Source organism: Trachemys scripta, chromosome 4, assembly GCF_013100865.1.
Source record: "Trachemys scripta elegans isolate TJP31775 chromosome 4, CAS_Tse_1.0, whole genome shotgun sequence".
Lineage (NCBI taxonomy): Eukaryota > Metazoa > Chordata > Testudines > Emydidae > Trachemys > Trachemys scripta.
In genome coordinates, this window is record NC_048301.1 from 85,406,903 (window position 1) to 85,429,666 (window position 22,764).

The 22,764-nt window shown below is 38.7% G+C and overlaps 1 protein-coding gene across 7 annotated transcripts in view; it reads left to right on the forward strand.

Moving 5' to 3' along the window:
* The window catches only part of ANO5 (anoctamin 5), a 100,362-nt gene that overhangs the window by 26,475 nt on the left and 51,123 nt on the right, over positions 1-22,764 (forward strand). The window contains exons 2-5 of one of the 7 annotated variants that reach the window (XM_034769802.1): positions 3,419-3,463; positions 6,497-6,567; positions 13,310-13,357; positions 22,229-22,270. The exons of 1 other annotated variant lie outside the window; for it this stretch is intronic. In XM_034769802.1, coding sequence (XP_034625693.1) covers positions 3,419-3,463; positions 6,497-6,567; positions 13,310-13,357; positions 22,229-22,270 — 206 coding nt within the window. The remainder of the gene's footprint in view (positions 1-3,418; positions 3,464-6,496; positions 6,568-13,309; positions 13,358-22,228; positions 22,271-22,764) is intronic. 5 more of the 7 variants (XM_034769805.1, XM_034769806.1, XM_034769808.1 and 2 more) reach the window with 5 other exon arrangements.

Here is a 22,764-nt window from a genome sequence, read left to right on the forward strand (position 1 = left end):
CTCAACAGGGCAGGGTCCTGGAGTCCCAAGCTGGCAGTGAAAATGGGCTCAGAGGTAATCTCAGCATGTCACGTAACAGTCTCAAGGGGGTCTCTGTGACCAAACTCGTCACACTGATTATGACCAGAGACAAGATATTGCATTAGATGGTCCAGTGGGTAGCATCTGGGGTGGCAGATATTGTGCGTGCATACTTTTGTGTTTTGCCTCAAACCCTAAACTTTCACAAATCAATATGGCAGCTAGACTAACGTTTTACCCAGCAGTTTTTTGATAACAGGAAGGGGCAGTTAACTAACGGTTAAAGTTAACAGGTATAAAAGGCAGCCTACCTTGACAATAGTCCCAAGGCTTACCTGTATTATTATTTCCATATGTTATTTCTGATAGAAGGTGATGAGGTCTGAGCACAGGACTGGGAATCAGGAGCTCTTGCATCTTAATCCTGGTTTTGAGCATCTCTTTCTTTGTAGGCTTAGGGCAGTCATTTACCTCTCTGCCACAGTCTACTCATCTGTAAATTGAGGATAATAATACAAATATACTTCCCAGGAGAACTATGAGGATTAATTAGGGTTAAGTAACATTGTTGATATTAACTTATCCATGCTATCAGTAGGAAAATGAAAAAAGAATCTTTGTAAAATAAAATTATGGCTGCTTGCACATGGCACTAAGAGCTTTTTGCTTACTTTTAGCTTACTGGTAATTTTCTTAATTTTGTAGGGATTAATTGTGCCTCTGAGACAATGCCCCAGGTTGGAGTGAAGTGGAGCTGTGAGGATGCATTGGGATAGATTCTCAGCTATGCTAAAGACTTCACTTGATGCAGATGAGTCAGGGTGATAAGAGATGAAAGAAAAGATGCCCTCAAACCACCTTTATGCTTCCCCACTTCTGGCTGTTCTAAATTATGCCTAGTCACACCTTCCCTCAAAGGTCTCTATTGCAGGTGAAGACAGGTAGAGTGCTGCATCACTCTGGTCATGTCCCTGCCTGTAAGTATGCTCTTGACAGTAGGGCAGGAAGGTGATGTGGCCTGTGACAGGAGAATTCCTGGTTATTCCAGAGTTTAGGGTACGTAGAACGGTTAGAGCCTTATTGAGTCCAGGGTCTGACCCATTATATCTTATGGAGCTTTGAGGGAGCAAAGCTGCCATTTCATCCTTAAACAGGGTGCAGAGCATGTTCATTTCTGCAGCTGACCAGCTGGCTAGTGTGGAGGGTGTGAAGGTAGTGTCCTTCGCTTACACTTTGCACAGGCTAGTGCTAGCAATAGCGCTAGTCCTATGGAGTTCATCTCATTTCTCAGAAAAGATGTAATACACCTCTACCCCAATATAATGCTGTCCTCGGGAGCCAAAAATTCTTACTGCATTATAGGTGAAACCGCGTTATATCGAACTTGCTTTGATCCGTCGGAGTGCACAGCCCTGTCCCCCTGGATCACTGCTTTACCGCATTATATCTGAATTCATGTTATATTGGGTTGCATTATATCGGGATAGAGGTGTAGTTCATAACTACAGTGAGGTCTTGCCTTACTAAGGCTTCATTGCTTTTTCAAAATACATTGCATATGTATACTAGTATATTGTGAAGCTTATAAATACAGTTAAACTACACATGTCAGGGTAAATGAACAGATTACATTTTATGATGCTTTTCCTTGATTTTCTTATCTTGCATTTGTTTTTTTACTTGCTAATTAAAAACATATTCTGCCATCTATGCTGGGTCTCACTGCCATGAGAGTGAATTTACCTGGTTTCACCATGTTATCATATTAAGTCTAAAGCATTCATTTAGTCTCCTACCCATGTATCTGCTTCTTCAAATGTGTGACTACCAGCCACACTGCACTATCTCACCTTTTGGTCATTGGAAGAGTACTTTATTGGTGACGTAGAAAATATGTGAGTATACTGCTGTCTAAACCATTGAGGATTTTGTCAGTGATCTTTCTGGAATGAGATGGATCTAAGAAGAGTAGGTAGATTTTAGAAGAAAGCCAATATTTGGGTTTTTGAAACACTGAATTATCTAAAAAATCCATTTCTTAGATGCAGATATGTGAAATGCAATTGCTTTTATTTCGGGTTTTTGCTTGTTACTGTATTTCTTTTTTGCCTGGCACACATAAGGAAGACCTTTTGTGTAATTCCAGTAAAGATGTAGAATGCTATGTCTAATGTCCTGTACTGTAATTACTTAAGAAATTTTGCACATTTATAATAAAATATTACCTGATCTCCCTAATGAATAAATACCTTATTTTTATATACAGTAAGTTGTCTAAAAAACAACAAAAGTGTCAAAGCAGCTCTATGCCCTCCACATTTCTGTTCCCTACTGTTGACTTATATGGGCTATTTTACAGCAGTCTGATCATCCTGGGATGTGACTAAAGTGGAAAGTACCTGAAATTCTATGGGTGTGCATACATACAGATAATGAAATACGGCCTGGGATTTGGTTGGCAATACATTTCTACTATCACCTCCTGCAAACAATGGCTGCTTGTACAACCAAACTGACAGCTTTGGCCATGGGAGGGAGTATAGTGATTCAGGGATAACATTTTCAAGTGTCTAAGTCCCATTTTCATAAGTCTCATTGACTTACAATGAGATGTAGGGTCCTAAATCACTCAGGTGCTTTTGAAAAATTTAGCCTCAATTATGTATCCAATTGAAGAGACATCAGAGACAGTGGTTGTAGTGGGAAGGCATTTCTTTCAGAAACCCCATGTTGCTGACTATGGAGCGGCAATAACATTCACTCATATTTAAATGTGGAAACCTGTCCTTATCTTTCTAGAGTGGATTTCTATAGATGTAGTTTATCCTGTGATTATTTCCTAACGGCTTGAGCCATTGCAAAGGCTGACAGCAATTTATGTGCTTGAATTCTGCATTGTAGAATGAGTCTACTTATTTTCCAATAGATGTGTTCATTGCATACTCCTTTGAATCTATAATTTTAGATCTCTGTTTGCCTTTATTAGACAATCTAATGTTGAACAGCAAAACAGGGCCTCTGCTGCTGTTGCACTCTGTATGTGTGGAAAAATGCATTCTCTTTTGTCATCTTTGGCAAGCGGAAGTAATGTTTACTGCAGATGTGACTGTCCTTTTCTTTCTGTTGTGGCTGTCATGCTGTTTTAGGCTGCTGAATAAGATGCTTGTGTAAGAGGGTGAAGGACAAAAATGTACACTAGAGATTTTTATTTTAGGAGGGAGTCTTATAAAAATCATGCTGTTTGCTCAGTTGATAACCCTTTATCTCTAATGGCTTGTTCTGGTTATGGCAGCTTTGTCTGCTGCAACGGGAGAGGTCTGTACTAACTGTATCATGATATAAAATGGATGTGACTTTCAGGCTTTTGGATCTTATTGTAATGTTTTTTCCCTTAAAGATAATATTGCAGTTCTCACCAAGTTCAAGCCATCAAGGTCGGCAGGTATTGTACTAACCAGCTATATGCCTTGTTCTCTTTTTTGTGTGTCATCTTTTAGTTTCTCTCTTTGTTCACATTTGGAATTTAGATCAATTGTGTTATAGATATTTCATAAAACCAGATCATAGCTCAGTGAGATACATGGAACCATGTTAAATTTATAACATGTACCTCATACATTCTAATGTAAATTCTTGATTGGAAATAGAGATTGTCCTTATTAATACTATTGAGGAAAGACACTTTTTTTAAAATGCAAATTCTGCCAAATTCAGATAGAACTCTTTTCACTCCCAGCATATATAATCAGCTATGTTATGATGGGTCAGTTTAATATTTCAATTCTGAGTTCTAGTTTCCCTTGAATTTAGCGTTAAACTCTCCTACTCTACATTCATGATAATACAACATGATTAAAAATTGTAAGGCTTTCATCCCAGACTGTCATTGTCTAAAGTTCCAGCTTTCTTTAGGTATTTTGTGATATGAACAGCTTTGTTTTTCAAATAAATGGGACAAATATAAGAATACTAAGCAGTCAAATGTCCTTTTTTGTGACATGCCTTTCATGTTAAGTGCAGGTCTGTTTTCTGTTGTGTGTTGAGTATTTGTGCTGTGCTGAAGATGTACTGAATTAAAAGGTCAGCGCTGAAACCTTTTTCCTTGTCTATACTTCTGAAAATCTAGTGTTATTGTTTTGAAACAAATATTCACCACAGGAATTATGAACCTCTATTTTGAGAAGAGCAGAGTTTTGTCTGGTCCTCAAAGTGGTACCTAAGGGATAGTGGGATATGAAAGGAAGAAAATAATCCTGTTACTCCTAAGCTGAATTTTCAAGGATGCCTTAACACTGGCCTATAAATTTGCATCAAAAAACGTGCATGTGCAGATCTCCAAATATGGGTACACAAACAGAATTTGTATGTGCAAATTGTGCAAATATGTAACTGCAAATTTAACTATGCTGGCATAACTGAATCGTATGGACATAGCTTGCACCAACACTGTGGGAACACCGCCTCCCTGAATGACAGTGACTCGGTCAGTGGCAGCATTCTTCTATTGACATAGCTGCATCTACACTGGGGGTAGGTTGGCATATGGATTTTTTACACCCCTGCCTGACATAGCTATGTCCACCTAAATGTTAAGTGTAGACCAAGTCTCAGATAACGTTTTATGGGGAAGCTTCTGGATGTTATAGTAAATTAATGTATCCGTTGTTTAGTATCTCTTCACCTTAGATGGTGAAAATATAAAGAATATATTTTAGAAACAAGCTTAAATGGACACACATTACTTTAAGAGCATTAAGTTTGCTCTTAAAGATAAAGTAAAGAATTTATTTTTACCCTGACTTGCTTATCATAACTTTTGGAGAAAACCGGATGAGTGCCAGATGAGATTTTGGCATCAGATATGGATACGTTTGCAGGCACTAGAAGTGTAATAGATTTGTTACTTGGTTTATACTAGTGAGGAAAAAAATACACAAATAAACCAACACTGAGATTTGGAACAGTTTGTGGAAAGGAAAAAGGCTGATAATGCAGCACTTGATGTGAATTGTCGTTCCGTCTTGTAGAGCAACTCAGTGAAATACATGTTTGTCTGTGGTGTTTCTTCAAGCGCTTCTGGTAAACCGCATAGGCTTGATTTTAGATGTGCTAAGCCCCCACAGTTAAATTCAAATGAATGGGAGTTACAAGTGCTCAGCACCTCTGAAAATCAGACCCTGTGCACATCTATGTTCTTGGAAATAGAGGGAAATGATGATGATCTTCCCTCTCTATAAATGCTCCAATGTGTGGATCAAATAATTCTCTTATTTCTCTTGTTTCTTTTAAAGGCATATTTTTCCCTGGACAGCCAAAAATAAACAGTCTTGTTAACCTTGTGCAAGAATGCCTTTTTGTAAAAGTGAAAGGCTGAATTGACAACACTTCAACCCTATAGTGAATACTTGTTTCGCTATATGACTATACAGTTCATAGTAGCAGAATGTGGAACACACACTTTTTTCCTACATTTATTTTTTTTCTTAATACAAGGAAATTCTATAAAATGTATTTTATTATTTTTTTAGAATAAAACCTGAATATAATAAAAAAGTTGACATGTCAGTAACCTTTAAACATTAATAAAAGAAAAAAAACTCAAACAGGGACAGAGTCCATAGCCTCCTTATTAGAGTTAAAGCCAATATAAACCCTAACTCCGTAGTGATATTTATTAACTCTGCCCTTGCAGAGCATCTAGCAAGGAGAGGCAGTCAGTCATTCTGGTATTACAGTTCAAGCACAGGTGTGGGTGCGATAGACGACAGTGATATCAACACCAAGCACTAGTATTGTGGGCTGAGTATACATGTGGTAGGTAATGCTAGCGATCAGTGCTGCTGTCAAAGTAACACCATGAAGTCCCTTTTCCTTTTTTTTTAAACAAGGAGTTTGGTAATCTGAGTTGTAGTTATCCCTCCTGAGTCTCTTGCCATATCTCCATTACACAGGCATCTGTGATTCACAAAGACCTCTTGTGAAGTTTCAGAGCTGTACTCTATTGATTTCCCAACAATGACAGGCCAATTTCAATTTCTAGCCAACATCCTCAGGGAAAATTGAATTTTCAGAACTCAGGCAGCAGGGTTCTCAATGTGTGACCCTTATAGATATGATCCTATCAGACATTCCATGCAAGAATGGATTTTATCTTCTGAGATTTCTGACATTCATTTATCAGAGTTAAATTTATTTCTGTGACTGCAAGGTTACAATGAGCTAGTGGAACTTGAGCACAGCACTTGGAGTATTTTGTCTCCGAGGCTACAGGAATCATCTGTGAAGGAAGTTTCTGGTTGTTGTTGAGAAGTACAACTATTTCCCAGCTTTGGCTTTTGATTTTTTTTAATGTAAAATTAGTATTTCTAGCTTGATGCATTTAATTTTTGCTTCACTTACACTTTCAAATATAAAAAGGTTTTAAATAGGAAATACATATTTTGATGTGATTTTTTTTTTCCCCTGCACCCTTTAGGGGAAGATAGCAATGGACCTTTGTGTGAAACTATTTCAAACACAGAATCAGAACTTCCAAGCAACTCTGAGGTAAGATACAGGATATGTGCCATTCACTTTTCAAGTTTGTGTACATCAGTTGTAGGCAGGAAGGGGAGCACCACTTTGGGAGATGGACTTAATCTTGATTAATAGTATGCCTTTACATCTATTGACATTAGTTTGTCTAACCTGATTTAAATACTTATAATGTTATCTATGCAAACACTTTCTTCCTTCACTGGCTTTGTGATGAGCAAATCCTACCTTAATATTGTCCCTGTACATAGCATGATTATATATTGAATCTTGCAAAAGAGTGTTACAATATATCAACATTAAAAATATGGCATGCAATTTCAACTGTAAGTATTTCCAATATCAATCTGAAATGAGAACCACAGTGCAGTGTCTTGGCAATTGGGAAAACACAATGTTTCTGAATAAGCACAAAACAGGATAACATAGCACATTGCTATATGTTACAAAACCTTATGATATTGGCCTGTTAAAGAGACAAAAGGTGTATTTGCATTCCTGTGCCCTAGGAATTATTTGAGATACAGCTGTTGAACTTGGTCATGAAAAGGATAAAGGAAATTGTCTAATTTGGACATGTGAGCCCATCTGTTCAGTATAATGGTGTACAGTTCCAGGTAGTGCAATAACAAAAGGTATAATTCGTTTAACAAAGCTCACCGTATCTCATTTAAGTATATACAGTACATTGTTTACTTAAAGAGAGGGAAGTGTATGTTCCCTATTTTTTAATTCAAGTTTAAAAAAAATCTAAAAAGACAATATTGAAGATGATATTCATTTTTTATAATGGTTTAATGATTTTTAGGGGATGCTTGGGACATCTAATCCCCCAAGAGTTTCAGGTGTCACAGCAAGAGAAATATGTGCCCTAGGAATATATTCACATGCTTGCTACGAGCTACTAAGCTGAAACAATATCCTTCAAACCTTGGGCATTGATAGGCCTTTTGCTACTACTGCTAAACCATTTAGGTGGTGAAATCTCTGATCCTATCACTAAAAGGCTTACACAGAGTTGCTTCCATTTTCTTTGCACTGGTCCCTCAAAAATTGTTACAGTAGGAAAATATTAATGGTCCCACTTAAAGGCACAATGCAAAGGGGTTTAGAGAAAGGAATTAAATCATAACATTAAAGGAGAAATGAGAAGACAGCATACTCCTTACATTAGACCTATCAGCTTTGATTTGGTTTAGTTTGCAAGCATATCAAAACATCACTCCCCTTGGGCTGTCTGTTTTGTTTGGAAGGGAACAGAGGCCTGGTCTACACTGGGGGGAGGAGGGGGGTATGTTGATGTAAGATATGCAACTTCAGCTACGGGAATACCATAGCTGAAGTCGACATATCTTATTCTGACTTACCTCCCGTCCTCATGGTGCGAGATCGACGGCCGCGGCTCCCCTGTCAACTCTGCTACCGCCGCTCGTTCCAGTGGAGTTCCGGAGTCGATGGGGGGTGCGTTCGGAGATCGATATATCGCGATCCCCGATAAATTGATCGCTACCCGCTGATATGATCGCTGTAGAAGAGTAACCTATGGGTTTGTTTTTGGTCAGTCATCTAGATGAGCTGTTAGGATTTTAGGTTTTCTTATGAAAGGATAATCTCATTTGGTTTTGGTTTTTTTTGAGGGAGGGGTTGCAGTCATATGGAGTGATTTTCCCCCTGTAATTTATACCAGTACTTTTATCAAAGGATGATTTAGTTAAAAACAGAAAACAAAACTATAAACAGCTCAAAAAAAAAAAAAAAAAACCACTCAGAAGCTCATCTGGCAACAAAAATCTACAATATTTATTTTTTCTTTCTTACCCACTCTGTTCTTATTTTTCCAGTCTCCCTGCATTTGTGACCCACTTTGACATTACTTCCCCTCTCATTTCACTAGGTACTTTATTTGGGGGACGGGGGAGTCTTGCTTGATCTGCTTCTTTTCTCATTCTCTCCCAAGCAGGATGCAAGCCCGATAACATTTAAGTGGAACTTTCTATTTCACAGTGTTTATGTGGGTTTGATATTGTGCAGAACGTGCCCTTTCTTAAATTCAGATCAGTAGCTTTCAAATGACAGGCACTAAATTCCCTGAATCTCTCAGGATGCCTTCAGTGCAATGGGAGAAGAAGATCTTAGCAGTTTCCAGAAAACAGCCGATTGGGGAGGAAAGGACAGGGATTCTTGTAAATAGCTGCAGTAGAGAGGACAGTGTTTCAAATTGCTTTCTATGAGTCTGTCATCTGAGACTGGATGCAATCATAGCATGGATTAGAAAATAACCCTGCCTACCAGTCGCGTCCAACGTTCATCTTTGTAAATAGACTGCTTGGCAGATGCTCAGGGGATCTTACCTCGGTTATCCTTAAATCTCCAAGATATACATAAATAACTCTAAAGCACTCAAACAAGTGACAAACAGAGCTGATTTAAGTTATAATGAGCCTGATTCTCTGATGCATTTTATCCTATCTCGTCACTTAGATGAGTGCAAAGATGGTGGAAAGTGAATGTAAAATGCTACCATTCCAATTTGGTAGCATTTTACATCACTTTTCACGGGTGCAATTGATGACACAAATTGTGAGGCAGCAGAGAATTACTGACTTTATTGCTTTCCAATTCTTTAACTTCAGAAATAGAGGAGAAAAGGGCACAAAAGAAAAACAGTCCACATTTTTGGGGTTAGAAGGGAAGTTTAAATGGATTTTTTTAATGAATGACCAATTAGTAAACCAGGTATTGTAGCACAGGGGAAATCAAATCAACCACAGTTCTTTGCCCTCTGTGATATCTGCACAATATGTATACTTGGGTAGGTTACAGATGGAGCTTTAGTTTAATCTTTGTCTATCTGCTACTATAGATTCAATTAAGAGATTAATGTTACTTGAACATAGCATTTTTTTGGTTTGTTGGGTTTTTTCAAGTTCCTCACCACCATAGAAGGCAATAGCATTACTCACATAAATCAGGTGGTGAACCTGTTAGAGCTGTGTGAAAGTGATGAGAATTTTTTTGGCAAATTTATGCTCCAAAATGTTCATCATTTTGGGTGATTTTATGTGTAAGAAATTTTGTCTTTTGTGAAGTTTTTGTGAAATTAAAATTTCCATCATGAAAGGCTCTCAGCACCATCATCTCTTATTAAACGAGATCATTAGCTAGTTTAAACTCCCATCGTTCCATTGTAGATAACGACGCTACACAATTTACACCAGTTGAGTGTCTGTCCCACTGACTTCAATGTGAGCTGCAGGTAGTCAGCACCTTGAGGTACATGTCCCAAAATGAGTTAAATTTTATCTGAAAGAAATAGCAAACACCGATTACTTTCCCATTTTCCCATTTTAGACAGTCCTATTTTCAAGTAGAAAAAATGCAAAATACCACTTTTTGTAAGTGTAAAATCAGATCAGTTTCAAAAAGTAGAAACAAATTTTTAAAAATTGTAATTTAAAAATTTCTTGATTTTTTTTTTTTTTTTCACAATTCTACCAAATGCATTAGTGAAACTTTGCTAGAGGAATACTGTATACAGATTGAGTACAGAAAACGTATAGAAGGTCAGATTTCTAAAGCACTCAGCATTGGGCTAATTCTGCTGCCACTGAAGTCAAGGGAAATTTTATCTTTAACTTCAGTGTGAGCCAGTTCTGACTGGTTTTGAAAACCCCATTCATATTTCTTCCTGTTGTTATTGTTTGTATAGTGACAGTGCCAAGGCAACGTGCACAGACATGTGATAAGATCTATGCAAAAGATCTTGCAAATTAAGTATATGAGGAGAGGGTATTCCATCTCTCTGATCAGTTTGACACTTCTGAACTCCAGTAATGTCAGTGAAATTATTCATGTTTTACACCAGCGTGCCATGAGAACAGACTCAGGTCCCCAGCTTGATGAGAAAGTCTTTTAAATTATATGTGTGTGTTTCTAAGGACCCAGTTTCACCGGGAGTCTCTCAGAATCAGGCCCTATCTCCTAGAGGCTACTGAAGCCAAACCGGGAGATTTTAGGTGTTGAAAGTCTGGCAATGCAGCGGGGCTAAGGCAGGCTCCCTGCCTGTCCTGGCCCCGCGCCACTCCTGGAAGCAGCAGTCACATTCCTGCAGCCCCTAGAGGAGAGGCAGGGGGCGCCATGAGCTGCCCCCACCCTCAGCGCTGACTCTGCAGCTCCCATTGGCCAGGAACTGTGGCCAGTGGGAGCTGTGGGGGCAGCACTGCCAGGTGCTGGCAGTTTGCACCACGCAGAGCCATCTAGCCATGCCATTGCCTAGGGGCCGGACATGCCAGCTGCTTCCGGGAGCAGCGTGGAGCCAGGGCAGGGCAGGCCACCTGAGGTAAGCGCCGCCTGGCCGGAGCCCACACCCCGAACTCCATGCCTCAGGTTGGAACCCTCTCCTGCACCCTAACTCCCTCCCAGACCCTGCACCCCTGCCCCAGCTCTGAGCCCCCTCCCACACTCCAAACCGCTTGGCTACAGCCTGGAGCCCCCTCCTGTACCTCAAACCACTTGGCCCCAGCCCAGAGCCCACTCATGCACCCCAAACGTCTCACCCCAGTCCCACCCCAGACCCTGCACTCCCAGCCAGAGCCCTCATCCCCCTCCGGCACCCCAACCCTCTGCCCCAGCCCTGAGCCCCCTCCCAGAGCTTGCACACCACACCCCCTCCTGCACCCCAATCCCCTGCCCCAAGCTCAGCCCCGAGCCCCCTTCCACACTCCGAACCCTTCCCGCCCCCCCCCCCGCCGCCCAGAGTCCACACCCCTTCCCACACCCCAACTCCCTGCCCCAGCCTGGTGAAAGTGATGGAGGATGGGGGAGAGTGAGCGAGGGAGGGAGGGGGATGGAGTGAGCAGGCCGAGGCCTCGGGGAAGGGGCAAGCCATGGGGCGGGGCAAGTGTGTTTGGGTTTGTGTGATTAGACAGTTGGCAACCCTGCTGACTACACTAAGTTGTTGGCTTCATCCTACTCTGTTTCAGCTTTGTTCTGTACTATTATTTTATTTCAGTTTTTGTTTTTTAAAGTCAAGATTTTATTAAAACAAAGCAGCTGCAGAAGCCAAATAAAGGGCGGTATGGGCCCTAAAACTGATCATGGAGGAGATGATCAGTTTGAGTGCGAATGCAGAAAATAAACTCAAAAGAGAGAGCTAGTGGAATTGTGCAAACTTGAAAAGGGAGGGCATTTTTCAAATGAAGAGGCTGAAATCCTTAGGGGAACAAAGAAAAGCAAGAATAAGCACAGTACTTTGAATTTTTAAACATATTAAATATGTAATCAGGGGAAACTTTGCCACTGAAGACTGAACTACAAAGATTTAATGTGCTTCTCAAGACTTCTTCCATGGCTGCCAATAATGGGGATTGGCATTAACAGCAGCAGGATCAGTCCTCAATGCAGAATTGAGACTAGGTAGCATGTCAAGGCACTTTAACCATCAAACAGATTGATCTACATACCGTTATCTAGGTGGGACTTTGTTATGAGGGTTTCTTTTTTGTATTGTGAACAAAATATCAAGAATTGAGTTCATTAGCAAAGTAAAGAAAGACAAATGTTTGTTTCTTGACTTAAAATTTCAATGCAGACAAAACTTTTATGTTTGCTTTAAATAAATTATATCGATATTTCTTTATTTTTCACAGGTAGAATTCTAGTAAATGAAAAAGTGAAAAGTAATAATAAAAACATTGTTTCATTTAATTGTAATTTCATTTCAGTTTTCAAAATTCTGTGTTTATTCCAATTGAGTGGGAACAAGGTGTTTTTGTTTGTTTGTTTACTTTATTTTAATGCACATTATGTAAGATGAGTTATGGGCAATCCATTATCGAAATACTGTAACTGCACAGTACTAATAAGCAAGGATTTTATGTGAAGTAAATAGGCTACTCTGTCCAGCATCAATTCCAGTTGGCAGACAACTGCCATATTTTCACATCATGTGTCATCCTCTGCAGTTGCAGCACCTCTTTATATCCTACCACATCCCATTGCTCATCTCCATCTTTATGCTGTGAGTTAGCTTTGGAAACAGATTTGTAAAATGACAGCACAAAGGATTATCACATATTAGAAAAGCATTTTCTGCAGTTGTTTTGCAAACTATTATCTTTTTCCATTTTTACAGGCTTGATCCCACAAACCGTCACTTGTGCAAGCAATGCTTATTCACACTGGTGGGATCGGGGCATGTGGTTAACTTTACTCTCATTATTTACCTTGCCTTATTCACATCAGAAACCAAATCATTTCTCTCATCATACTTGTTTACATTATGAGGTGCATATTGTACTTCTAGTTTACATGGGAAGGACCTAAATAACCCTTTCCAAAATTAAGTAGGAAATAGCCTATTTCTATAAGGTTTTCCTTTATCATGTAGTAGACTGTCATGAGTTCCAGAATATTTACTGATTATCATTTTTACAATGGAAAAGCTTAGAGATATTGGATTGGCACCTTTTTAAAAGTATTCTTCTTGTTATCTATGCATTTCTATGTTCTACTAAACCATGCAAAACATCAGTGGCTATAATCCAAACAACCTGTTTCGTCTGAAGAAGTAAAGATGATGAAATGATTTAGTTAATCTACAGTTTCCTGGGGCTGAAATCCAGCAATCACTCTGCACAACTTTTGACAAAAACAAACCCAAAGCTTCATTGTTTCTGCTGAAATAACTTTTAAAACGTCCTGCTGCCTTTGCATCATCACTAACATTATGTCTTTCCCATGATGCCACTGGCAGGGCCTAAGCAGCACTGAGACTTCTTTACTCATCCCTGATCATCAAGTGGTAAGCAGCAAGCAGTATTCATGCTTCCTTGCATGAATTTTTGGTGTCTTCTATTATTGTGTGCCAAAATACAGCCCCCTGAAAATTTTCCAGTTTTTCAAACACGTCATCATCCTTCATAAGCTAATCATGTTTTCTCTAGTATGTGAAAGCAAATGTGAATTTGAAGTATTCTGATAGTAAATTGGCCTATGGGCACTTGTTGTGTTTGGTTGCAATGCATAAACCAAGCGAGTTGAAAATGATTATATAACTTAATACGGACAAAATTAAAATGTTAAATGAGAGAACTGGAAAGTTTTTCTTTTATGTTTTTACTCATTGTTTTGTGTGATGAAATAATCTATATAGGGTGTGTTCTAATTCTGGTGTTATTAGTCTATATAAGTTTGTTTCCTCCTACCATAATAATCCATAGTTCTGTGTCAGAGTCAGCATGATACTTTAAAATGTGTTAAAGATCAAGAAATAATCACTAACATAATTTGAGGTATTTCATGTGCTTGTTTCTTATTGCAATAAATTGTAAATAATAAGTATAATGCCAACTCATTAATACTGAAAAATTTTCAAACCTATTCCTTGTTTGCTTCACCAAATATACTACATTACTACACCCGATATACATACTCCCTTCATAAAGCAAAAAAAAAAGTTTAAATATAAATGGAGAGTTACATGCTGAGATGCACTGGAATTGTATGCTTACTTACACTGGGCTCTGGTGTCTTACATTAATACACTTTTTCTCTTTTAACATAGTTTTTTTTCTTTTTTTGTTTGTTTTTTGTTTAAATGTTTCCCTGTGTCTTCCTAGTTTTTCTGTGTATTTTAACTTCAGACCAAAAACATTAAAATACTTACAAACTGCTTTGAACTGTACCTTCACACCCCCTCAGTATCTAAGTAGTTCAAAATCATAAGAACTGTAGTGAACGTGCAGGAAATACTTATAAGCATATATTTTTTAAATTGAAAACTTTATTGCAACTTTGTGCTGCTTGCGTGAAGCAAACCTTGAAATTGGGACATTCATGGCCTTAACAAGGTTTATATTACACTTTCCTGGCAAACTGAGAACAACCAATTAAATTATATTGATTACTTACAGCAAGAAAATGTTACAGAACCTTATGCTAAATGAATCCCTGGTGAAATAATTCCATTGGAGTTTCTGGAGAGATATACCGGGGATGAATTGGCTCATTGATTTTTGGTGGAGCACATATACATTTGCATGTGCTGTGCAAGTGCTGTTACAGAATGTTTTTGTTCTTTGGGAATGACTTTCATTTTAGAGGGTTTTTTTAGCGTGGAAGAACTTTAATCAGTATCTCTCTCTTTTAGTTTTAAGAAAATGTTTAGCTAATTCTGTTTAAAAGGTGTTTTTTCATGAACATCAGATTCAAAAATTAAACCTAATAGTCTCCTGGTACAAACTATGTTTACTTTATGAGCCACTTTATGATTAAGGCTACGTTTTAGTCATGGGTATTTTTAGTAAAAGTCATGGACAAGTCACCGGCAATAAACAAAACTTCACGGCCCATGACCTCTCTATGACTTGCTGGAGCTGAGGGGTGGGGGAGACCAAGACTGCCCCAGCAGTAGCCGGTGCGGCTGGCCAAGGGGCCGCCCTAGCTGCGCTGGCGGCCCTGGGGTCAGTTGTGCCGGCAGCTGCAGAAGTCACAGAAGTCCCGGATAATCACGGAATCCGTGACCTCTGTGACAGACTTGCATCCTTACTTATTATTAGAATGCTGATTCCTGTAATGCAGCTTTCGGATCTTTTTAATCTTCATGCATTCCAGTATCCGCAAGGAATATTTCAGCAGTGGATTGTTAATTTGTACAAATTAATAACTAAATTATTTATAGTGTATTAATTTCAAATTTATATGATATCTTAGAGATAAAAATCTACAAAACAGGCTAGAAGTAAGACAGTCATAACTATGCAATAAAAAACACACACTAAATCATCAGTTTTTAAACATTATCCATACAAATCTGCAAAATATTCTAAAATTGAATTTATTTTAGGACAGGTGAAATAAAGATTTTAATTCTGAGGGATGTGGGACATTGTCTATTGCCTTCTCTGGCAATGGAGGCCAACGATTGTACAACTCCTAGAACCAAATGTGGGGACAATGTTATTGGCATAGTCGGCTAGTTAACTTATAAATTATTTTCATATCCTATAGCTCTTCAATACAGTACAACACTGATTAAGCTAATTGATAAGGCGTCCTTCCTAATTATTTGAAAATGACTGAAGTACTTCTTAGATTGCAGTTGATTTAGTGCCCAAAAGTACCCATACACTGTGAAAATAAAATTGAACATTAGAAAACTATAGATTGGCGGAGCAGAGTTTGATTCTTTGGTCCCAAGTCTGCAATGTTGGGACTCTGTGGGATGTTAGGGAACGTGGTATGGTTGGAAGGGAATCAAGGCTGGGAAGTACCACATTCCAAAACATGCTTCCACCACCCCCCCCCCAGGACCACACAGATTTTTGACTGGAAATAAATGTGGAAATGAATGCTCAAAGCAGAGTTCCCTCTTTGGCTTCTACTGTGCAGACACATAGGTGGGGAGATGTTTAATGGCAGGATGAATTCTGAGGAATTACTATGCTGCAATTAGAAAGGGAGTGGTGCACTCAGCAGCATAGACAGGTAGGCCTTCCATGTTAATGTCTTGGAATGCAGGATATTAGGATTTGCCTGAAATCATACAGGGTTCAATCATCAGTGGTTGTTACAACATCACCTGGTAAATGATATTGAATGTGTGTGTTTTTTGCCTCAGTAATGAGGGATACTTGACAGAATAAATTAAGGTCAGAACTCTGCATGTTAGTGGGTACTTAATGTTAAGTAAACATTTACAACAGTCACTGTCACTTAGTGTGAATCCCAGGTGAGAGTCAAGTCATTTTTATAAAGCACTTTCTGTTATGATTTTTCAGTGGTTGATGCCACATCCAGCAGTTTGCTTTCCCCTCTTGTATTAGTGGTGGCTGGTTTGTTTGTTCTGGATCTGGGGCAGGGCGTGAGGTGGTCAGGACTTGTACATAAGCTATTTAGTTGTGTGACAGGATTTAAATGGGTGGGATTTTAGACTGCAATTAGTGGGGTGGGCCCACCAATAAACTTTTAGTCATTTTATTCTAGTGCATCAAGGCAAAACAGAATGTGAAATTTGTTTAGAGTTGTCCTTAGCTCTAGGGCAGGTTTTGTTTAATTCCAAACTCAAATTTTAGTCCAGTTTACAACCTTTCTTTTTAGATCTGAAGTCCCTGGTATAGGGCTTTAGCTCATACGTATATGAACACTGCAACATACTGCTAGCCTGGCCATTCTTTGAAGTAGCTGTTAAGACATAGTCCCTTCTGCCAACTTCTGGTGGACGGTTAGGTGGAAAATAAAGATTCAGGGTTAAATTATGAACTCAGTTAAAGCAGTGTAACTTTAATAGGCTTGCACTTGTGTAATTACATGAAAGGGAAATTTTGCCCTTAATAATAGGATAGTGATAATGCTCAATTACCTGACTGGTCCAATTTAATAAAATCACATCACTCTCATATAGGTTATTGGACTGTATGTGTCATTGGAGAGTTACTATAGATGAAGATTGGAAACCAAAAAGTGAAATATTTTTTTTTTTTTTAAAGAATAGTTTCTATTCAGCTCTCTTATAATTGTTGGATTTATCAGGTTCTTGTAGGCACTGGTAAACTATGAACATTCTGGGTGACATCATTTAATAAGCCTCTACCAGTCATCTGTAACACTTGTGAGGTACCTTATAATTCAGTTCTAGATTCCTCCAAGAGCCATATAAATCACATAATATAATAGCTGCTAAATTGAGTCAGGATATTAATGAATGTAATAGATAGTTTGTCTCACATCAAACTGATCTGCCATAATTAAAAACAACTGTTAAGAAAGAGAAAATATGAATCTGTCCAACTGCTACTTTTCAATATACAGCTGATGCAAGTTACTTTACAGTGATTTTATATGTGAGCCCCTAAATGTGCACATTCACACAGTGGGCAAGAGTGGTCTTGCTTTTGCTGCAAAATCTAAAAACAGAAGGGTGGAAGGGCATAATTAGTGTGCGTAATAAGGCCTTCCACTAACTGTTACAGATAAATATATTTGTGCTGACTGAGAGAGAGAAAGATTCATATGAGTATTTTTCCCATCCTAGATTAGATCCAAACAGAAATTATAAGATTTTTAGATATCTAAACTGACAGTACTTTATGGACAAGAAAAAAATTAATGATGGTCAGTACCATGTAACTGTGGTCAGAATTTGGTTCACCTGTGAATCCTTGTGGATTTCACTATAAGTGGCCAAATATAGTCCTAGGTGTATTGTAATACCTGAACACTGCTGACCTCAGTGGAAGTTTTGCTTGATTAAGGATTGCAGAATTGGATTGATTTTCTTTGTGTAGATTTTAATCAGGTTATCTGAGTCAAATGCTGTTCAGTGTAGTCAGCTCCCACTGTCTTTTCACACAGGTAACACTGCTCTACAGCCAAAATGCTTCTGAAATAAATGTAGTCCAACTTTACTAATTCTGGGTTACTGAGAATGAAAATGATGCTTAAAATTGTTGATTGGCTCTAGTTTTCAAGATATGCTATTGGGTCAGTATATACGACCCTTGACTTGGGAATGGCGGAGGATAAGTGAGTTATAAAGGGAAGGGATCTCAATTTAAACCAGAAATGACTAAAATACATCTTTGACTGGATTTATGAATAAATCTATGACTGGGTTTGGACAGTACTTGCTTTTTAGGCAAACAATGAATGATGCAATCTGAAGCTGGTATTGCGTCATACATGATATGAATTGCATCATGTTATTCCTAGAAGTCATGAATGATGCAATCATAACGAAGCTGAACAAATTGCCCTATATCAGCTCTAGAAATCATACAGTGTCGTGCTCTGTCAGTGTTTGATTTTGCAAAGGGACACATTTCTGTTTAGCCAAAGTGAGCAGAGACGCCTCGTACTTGTGTGAACAGTGCAGATAACTTCTGCTATGTTTGTGGTGAAGTGCCTTTTGCATCACAAAAGCGCAGTATAACCACTATGGTTAAAGAAAGCCTATCACCTTTATTTTGGCTGCAAAATTGGAGATCAGGACAAGAGATGGGCCCCACACATATGCTGCAACACTTGTGCAACAACTCTTCACCAGTGGTTGAACAGGAAAAGGAAATCTATGCCTTTTGCAGTTCCAATGATTTGGAGAGAGCCAACAGATCATACCAGCAATTGTTACTTCTGCATGGTGCCTCCAGTTGGGAAAGGTGTATCAAAGAAGAAAAAGTGGACTGTGCATTATCCAAACATTCCATCAGCTATACGCCCAGTACCCCACAGAGAAGGACTGCCGGTTCCTGATGCACCAGAATCATTCTCACTTGAGTTAGACGAGGAAGAGGAAGGGGATGAAACTTCTGGTCCTGAATCATCAATGTCACAGGAGCCACATTTTCTCCCATCCTCCTCCTCTGAACCACACCTCATAACACAAGGTGAACTGAATGACTTTGTCAGGGATTTGGAGCTACCCAAGAGTAAAGCAGAGCTGTTGGGCTCCAGACTACAGCAGTGGAATCTACTGGCAGGTGATGTTAGGGTTTCCATGTTCCGTGACTGTCAAAAGGATCTTGTCCCATTCTTCTTCATGGAAGGTGATCTTGTAGCCTGCAACAACATCGATGGTGTGATGGCAGCCCTCCACATCGTTCAGGATCCAGATGAATGGAGACTGTTCATTGATTCATCAAAGACGAGTCTTAAAGCTGTTTTACTGCATAATGGCAATGTTTTGCCATCAATTCCAGTTGGTCATGCAGTCCATATGAAGGAAACCTATGACAACATGGAACAACTTTTGAGGTGCATAAACTATGACCAACATCAGTGGCAGCTTTGTGGCGATTTGAAGGTTGTTGCTCTCTTGCATGGTCTGCAGGCTGGATACACAAAGTACTGCTGTTTTCTCTGCGAATGGGATAGTCATGCAAGAGATTCCCACTACATCAAGAAAGATTGGCCACTCCGACAGTCATTGGAGCCTGGGAGGAAAAGTGTTCAGCATCCACCACTTGTTGAATCAAGGAAGATTTTGTTACCACCCTTACACATCAAGCTGGATGATGAAGAACTTTGTCAAGGCCATTGACAAAACACAAGCAGCTTTCAAGTATCTCTGTGGAAAATTTCCAAGGTTAAGTGAAGCTAAGATAAAGGAAGGTGTCTTTGTTGGTCCTCAGATTCGTGAACTTCTTCGAGATTATGCATTTGACCATGCACTGCGTGGCAAGGAAAAGACGGCATGGAAAGCCTTCCAGTTAGTGGCAATAAATTTTCTTGGAAACAACAAGGCAGACAACTACAGGTTGTTGGTGGAAAACCTCCTCAAGGCATACAAAAGCCTTGGTTGCAACATGTCACTAAAGATACATTTTTTGCACTCTCATCTAGATTTTTTTTCCACTGAACTGCGGAGCAGTGAGCGACGAGCATGGCGAGCGATTTCACCAAGACATTGCAACAATGAAGAAATGCTATCAGGGCAAATGGAGCCCATCAGTGCTTGCAGACTATTGCTGGACAGTGACAAGAGATGCTCCATTTAATGAATACAAGAGACAAGCCAAGAAGCGCCAAGTAGACACTGAATAGGACTAAACTATGTAAATAATAGTTTTTTGCCTTTTGTTTCATAATCAATTTTATTTATATAACCCTTTGGCTGATTTTTAAAATGTTACATAAACAGGACAGGTGAAATATTATCATGTAAAGCAACCATTAACACGTGAAAAGACCTAGGTTTACAATGTATGATTAAAACTCTACTATCTACACAATATATATAGACATAAAATGTAAAAACTTAAATATCTTAGAAACAGTAGCCAATCAGTTGTTTTAATTGTCATATTTGAATTCAGCACATCAAAATACATAATAAATAGCACATTTTATCTCTGAAGCAGACGACTTCTCAAAAATTGTAGACCAGTGTAATTAAAGGCAGAGTTTAGCTCCTAGGGTCTGATTTTTAGAAGAGATTTCCCATTCTGAGTGCATAAAATACTGCTGGTGCACTTTTTTCAGGCCAAATACGTATGTGTGCAATTGAAAGATGTGGACAAATTGGGGAGAGTCCAGAGAAGAGCAACAAAAATTATTAAAGGTCTAGAAAACATGACCTATGAGGGAAGATTGAAAAATTGGGTTTGTTTAGTCTGGAAAAGAGAAGACTGAGAGGGGACGTGATAATAGTCTTCAAGTACCTAAAAGGTTATTACAAGTAGGAGGGAGAAAAATTGTTGTTCCTAACCTCTGAGGACAGGGCAAGAAGCAATGGGCTTAACTTACAGCAAGGGAGGTTCAGGTTGGACATTAGGAAAAGCTTCCTAACTGTCAGGGTGGTTAAGCACTGGAATAAATTGCCTAGGGAGATTGTGGAATCTCCATTATTGGGGATTTTTAAGAGCAGGTTAGACAAACACCTGCCAGGAATGGTCTAAATAATACTTAGTCCTGCCGTGAGTATAGGGGACCGGACTAGATGACTTTTCAAGGTCCCTTCCAGTCCTATGATTCAATTATACTATTTAAATGGCTATCTGATTCAAATCAAGTATTATATGTGTAAATAACAATAATTGTATCTGTAAGTATTCACCTTCATATTTATTTGTACGTACAAAATTATAAATGTAAAAGCATATGCTACTCATAAAACTCAGATCGAAAGTGTCTTTTCTTCCCTTTCTTGGATTGCATGTTTTCTGGGATCTTCTCCGTCTTCAGGGGTACGTGGATGCAAAATCATTCTCCAAGGCTCCCCATGTTTTTTCTTTAAGCAATTAGTCTAGCTTAGTCGGTCTGGTGTATTTATTAGACACAAAAGCAAGTATTGCTAGTTAATGAACCAGAGGACCAGGAGGGGATTAAAGAATAGTTCTGAAAAAGATTATATTGTCACTAAAAAAAGAAGAACAGGAGTACTTGTGGCACCTTAGAGACTAACAAATTTATTAGAGCATAAGCTCTATATTGTCACTGTATGTTTCTCTAATTTGAAATATATGGTCGATAATTCTCTGAAAGGTTGGCATATTCTAAAGAAACATAGAAATTGCTACATCAGAACAAATGATTGGTAGCTGGTCCAGTATCCTGTCTCTCACAGTTGCCAATACCACAAGTAAAAAATGAAGACATAGCCCCTCGATTCACTTTTTCTATGCTGTGGAACATAAGGGACATCTCTTTCTTGATCCCATTTAAGGATGAGTTTATGCCCTGAAGCATAATTTTATCAGATATGGCATTATATAGCTGCCCATTTGCTTTTTGTGTGCTGCATGACTCCAAAATAAAGTAAGCCTAAGAAAAAGATGCTTGATCTTTTTATGAGCTGCTGCTTGGTTTTGTTGTGACATTTGTGTGCTGATGACCTTTTCTTGGCCTGTTGTTTTGATCTGCTTGACTTTTTAAGTGACCTCATAGTTAGCAACAGGTAGTATTATAGAAATAAAATAAAGAAATTGGGGGCTCCTCATTTTTACTTGATGAATACCAGTTGCTGCATTAGCTTTATTATAATTAAAGATTATATATTATAGCCATATAGGGCTTGTTTTAATCCCCTCCCCATATCCTTGAAGCTATATCTTGCCTTTGATTTGGACACAGAATTCTCATTATCTTCACTGTGAGTTCTGTGCTTGGAACAATGTCAAGATTTGGGTCCTTGAAGTGGATAACATGCTTGCTAACTCCTTGATGGTTGTTCCAACAGACGGGAAGGAGATACAATCTGTTCCTGAAGCGACGTCTCAGGGTAAAACAGTGATGAATGATACTGCTAGTGGCTTGGATGGCTGTGGTCATAACTTGCTTCACTGTGTCATGTCTTTTGTTAATTGGGAGCAAAGTTCATACTCAGATAACTACGTTGCAAGTTTTTAGAGAACTTTTTATGTACTTTGGGGTGTAAACTAGGGCAGAATTTGATCTGTAGCTAACAATGACATACGGTACCTCCTTTGTACATGATTCCTTTTTCAGCTCTAATAAAATGTAGAATTGAAACCTACAAACCAAAACCGTAAAAACCAAACTCAGCCCTTATGTAAGCACATGCAACTCTTACTGAAGTCTATGACACCTAAGCCCATTTAGGCCAGGGTTGAATTTAGCCCTAAGTGTCAGCTTGTGTAGATTGCTTTATTTTGGCAAGGCAGATTTTCTGGAGTGGGATAATCAGAAAGATCCTGTTTAGAAAAGTTGTTGTTTCTAGACAAAATGTTGTATGGGATTATCCAAGCCTAACAG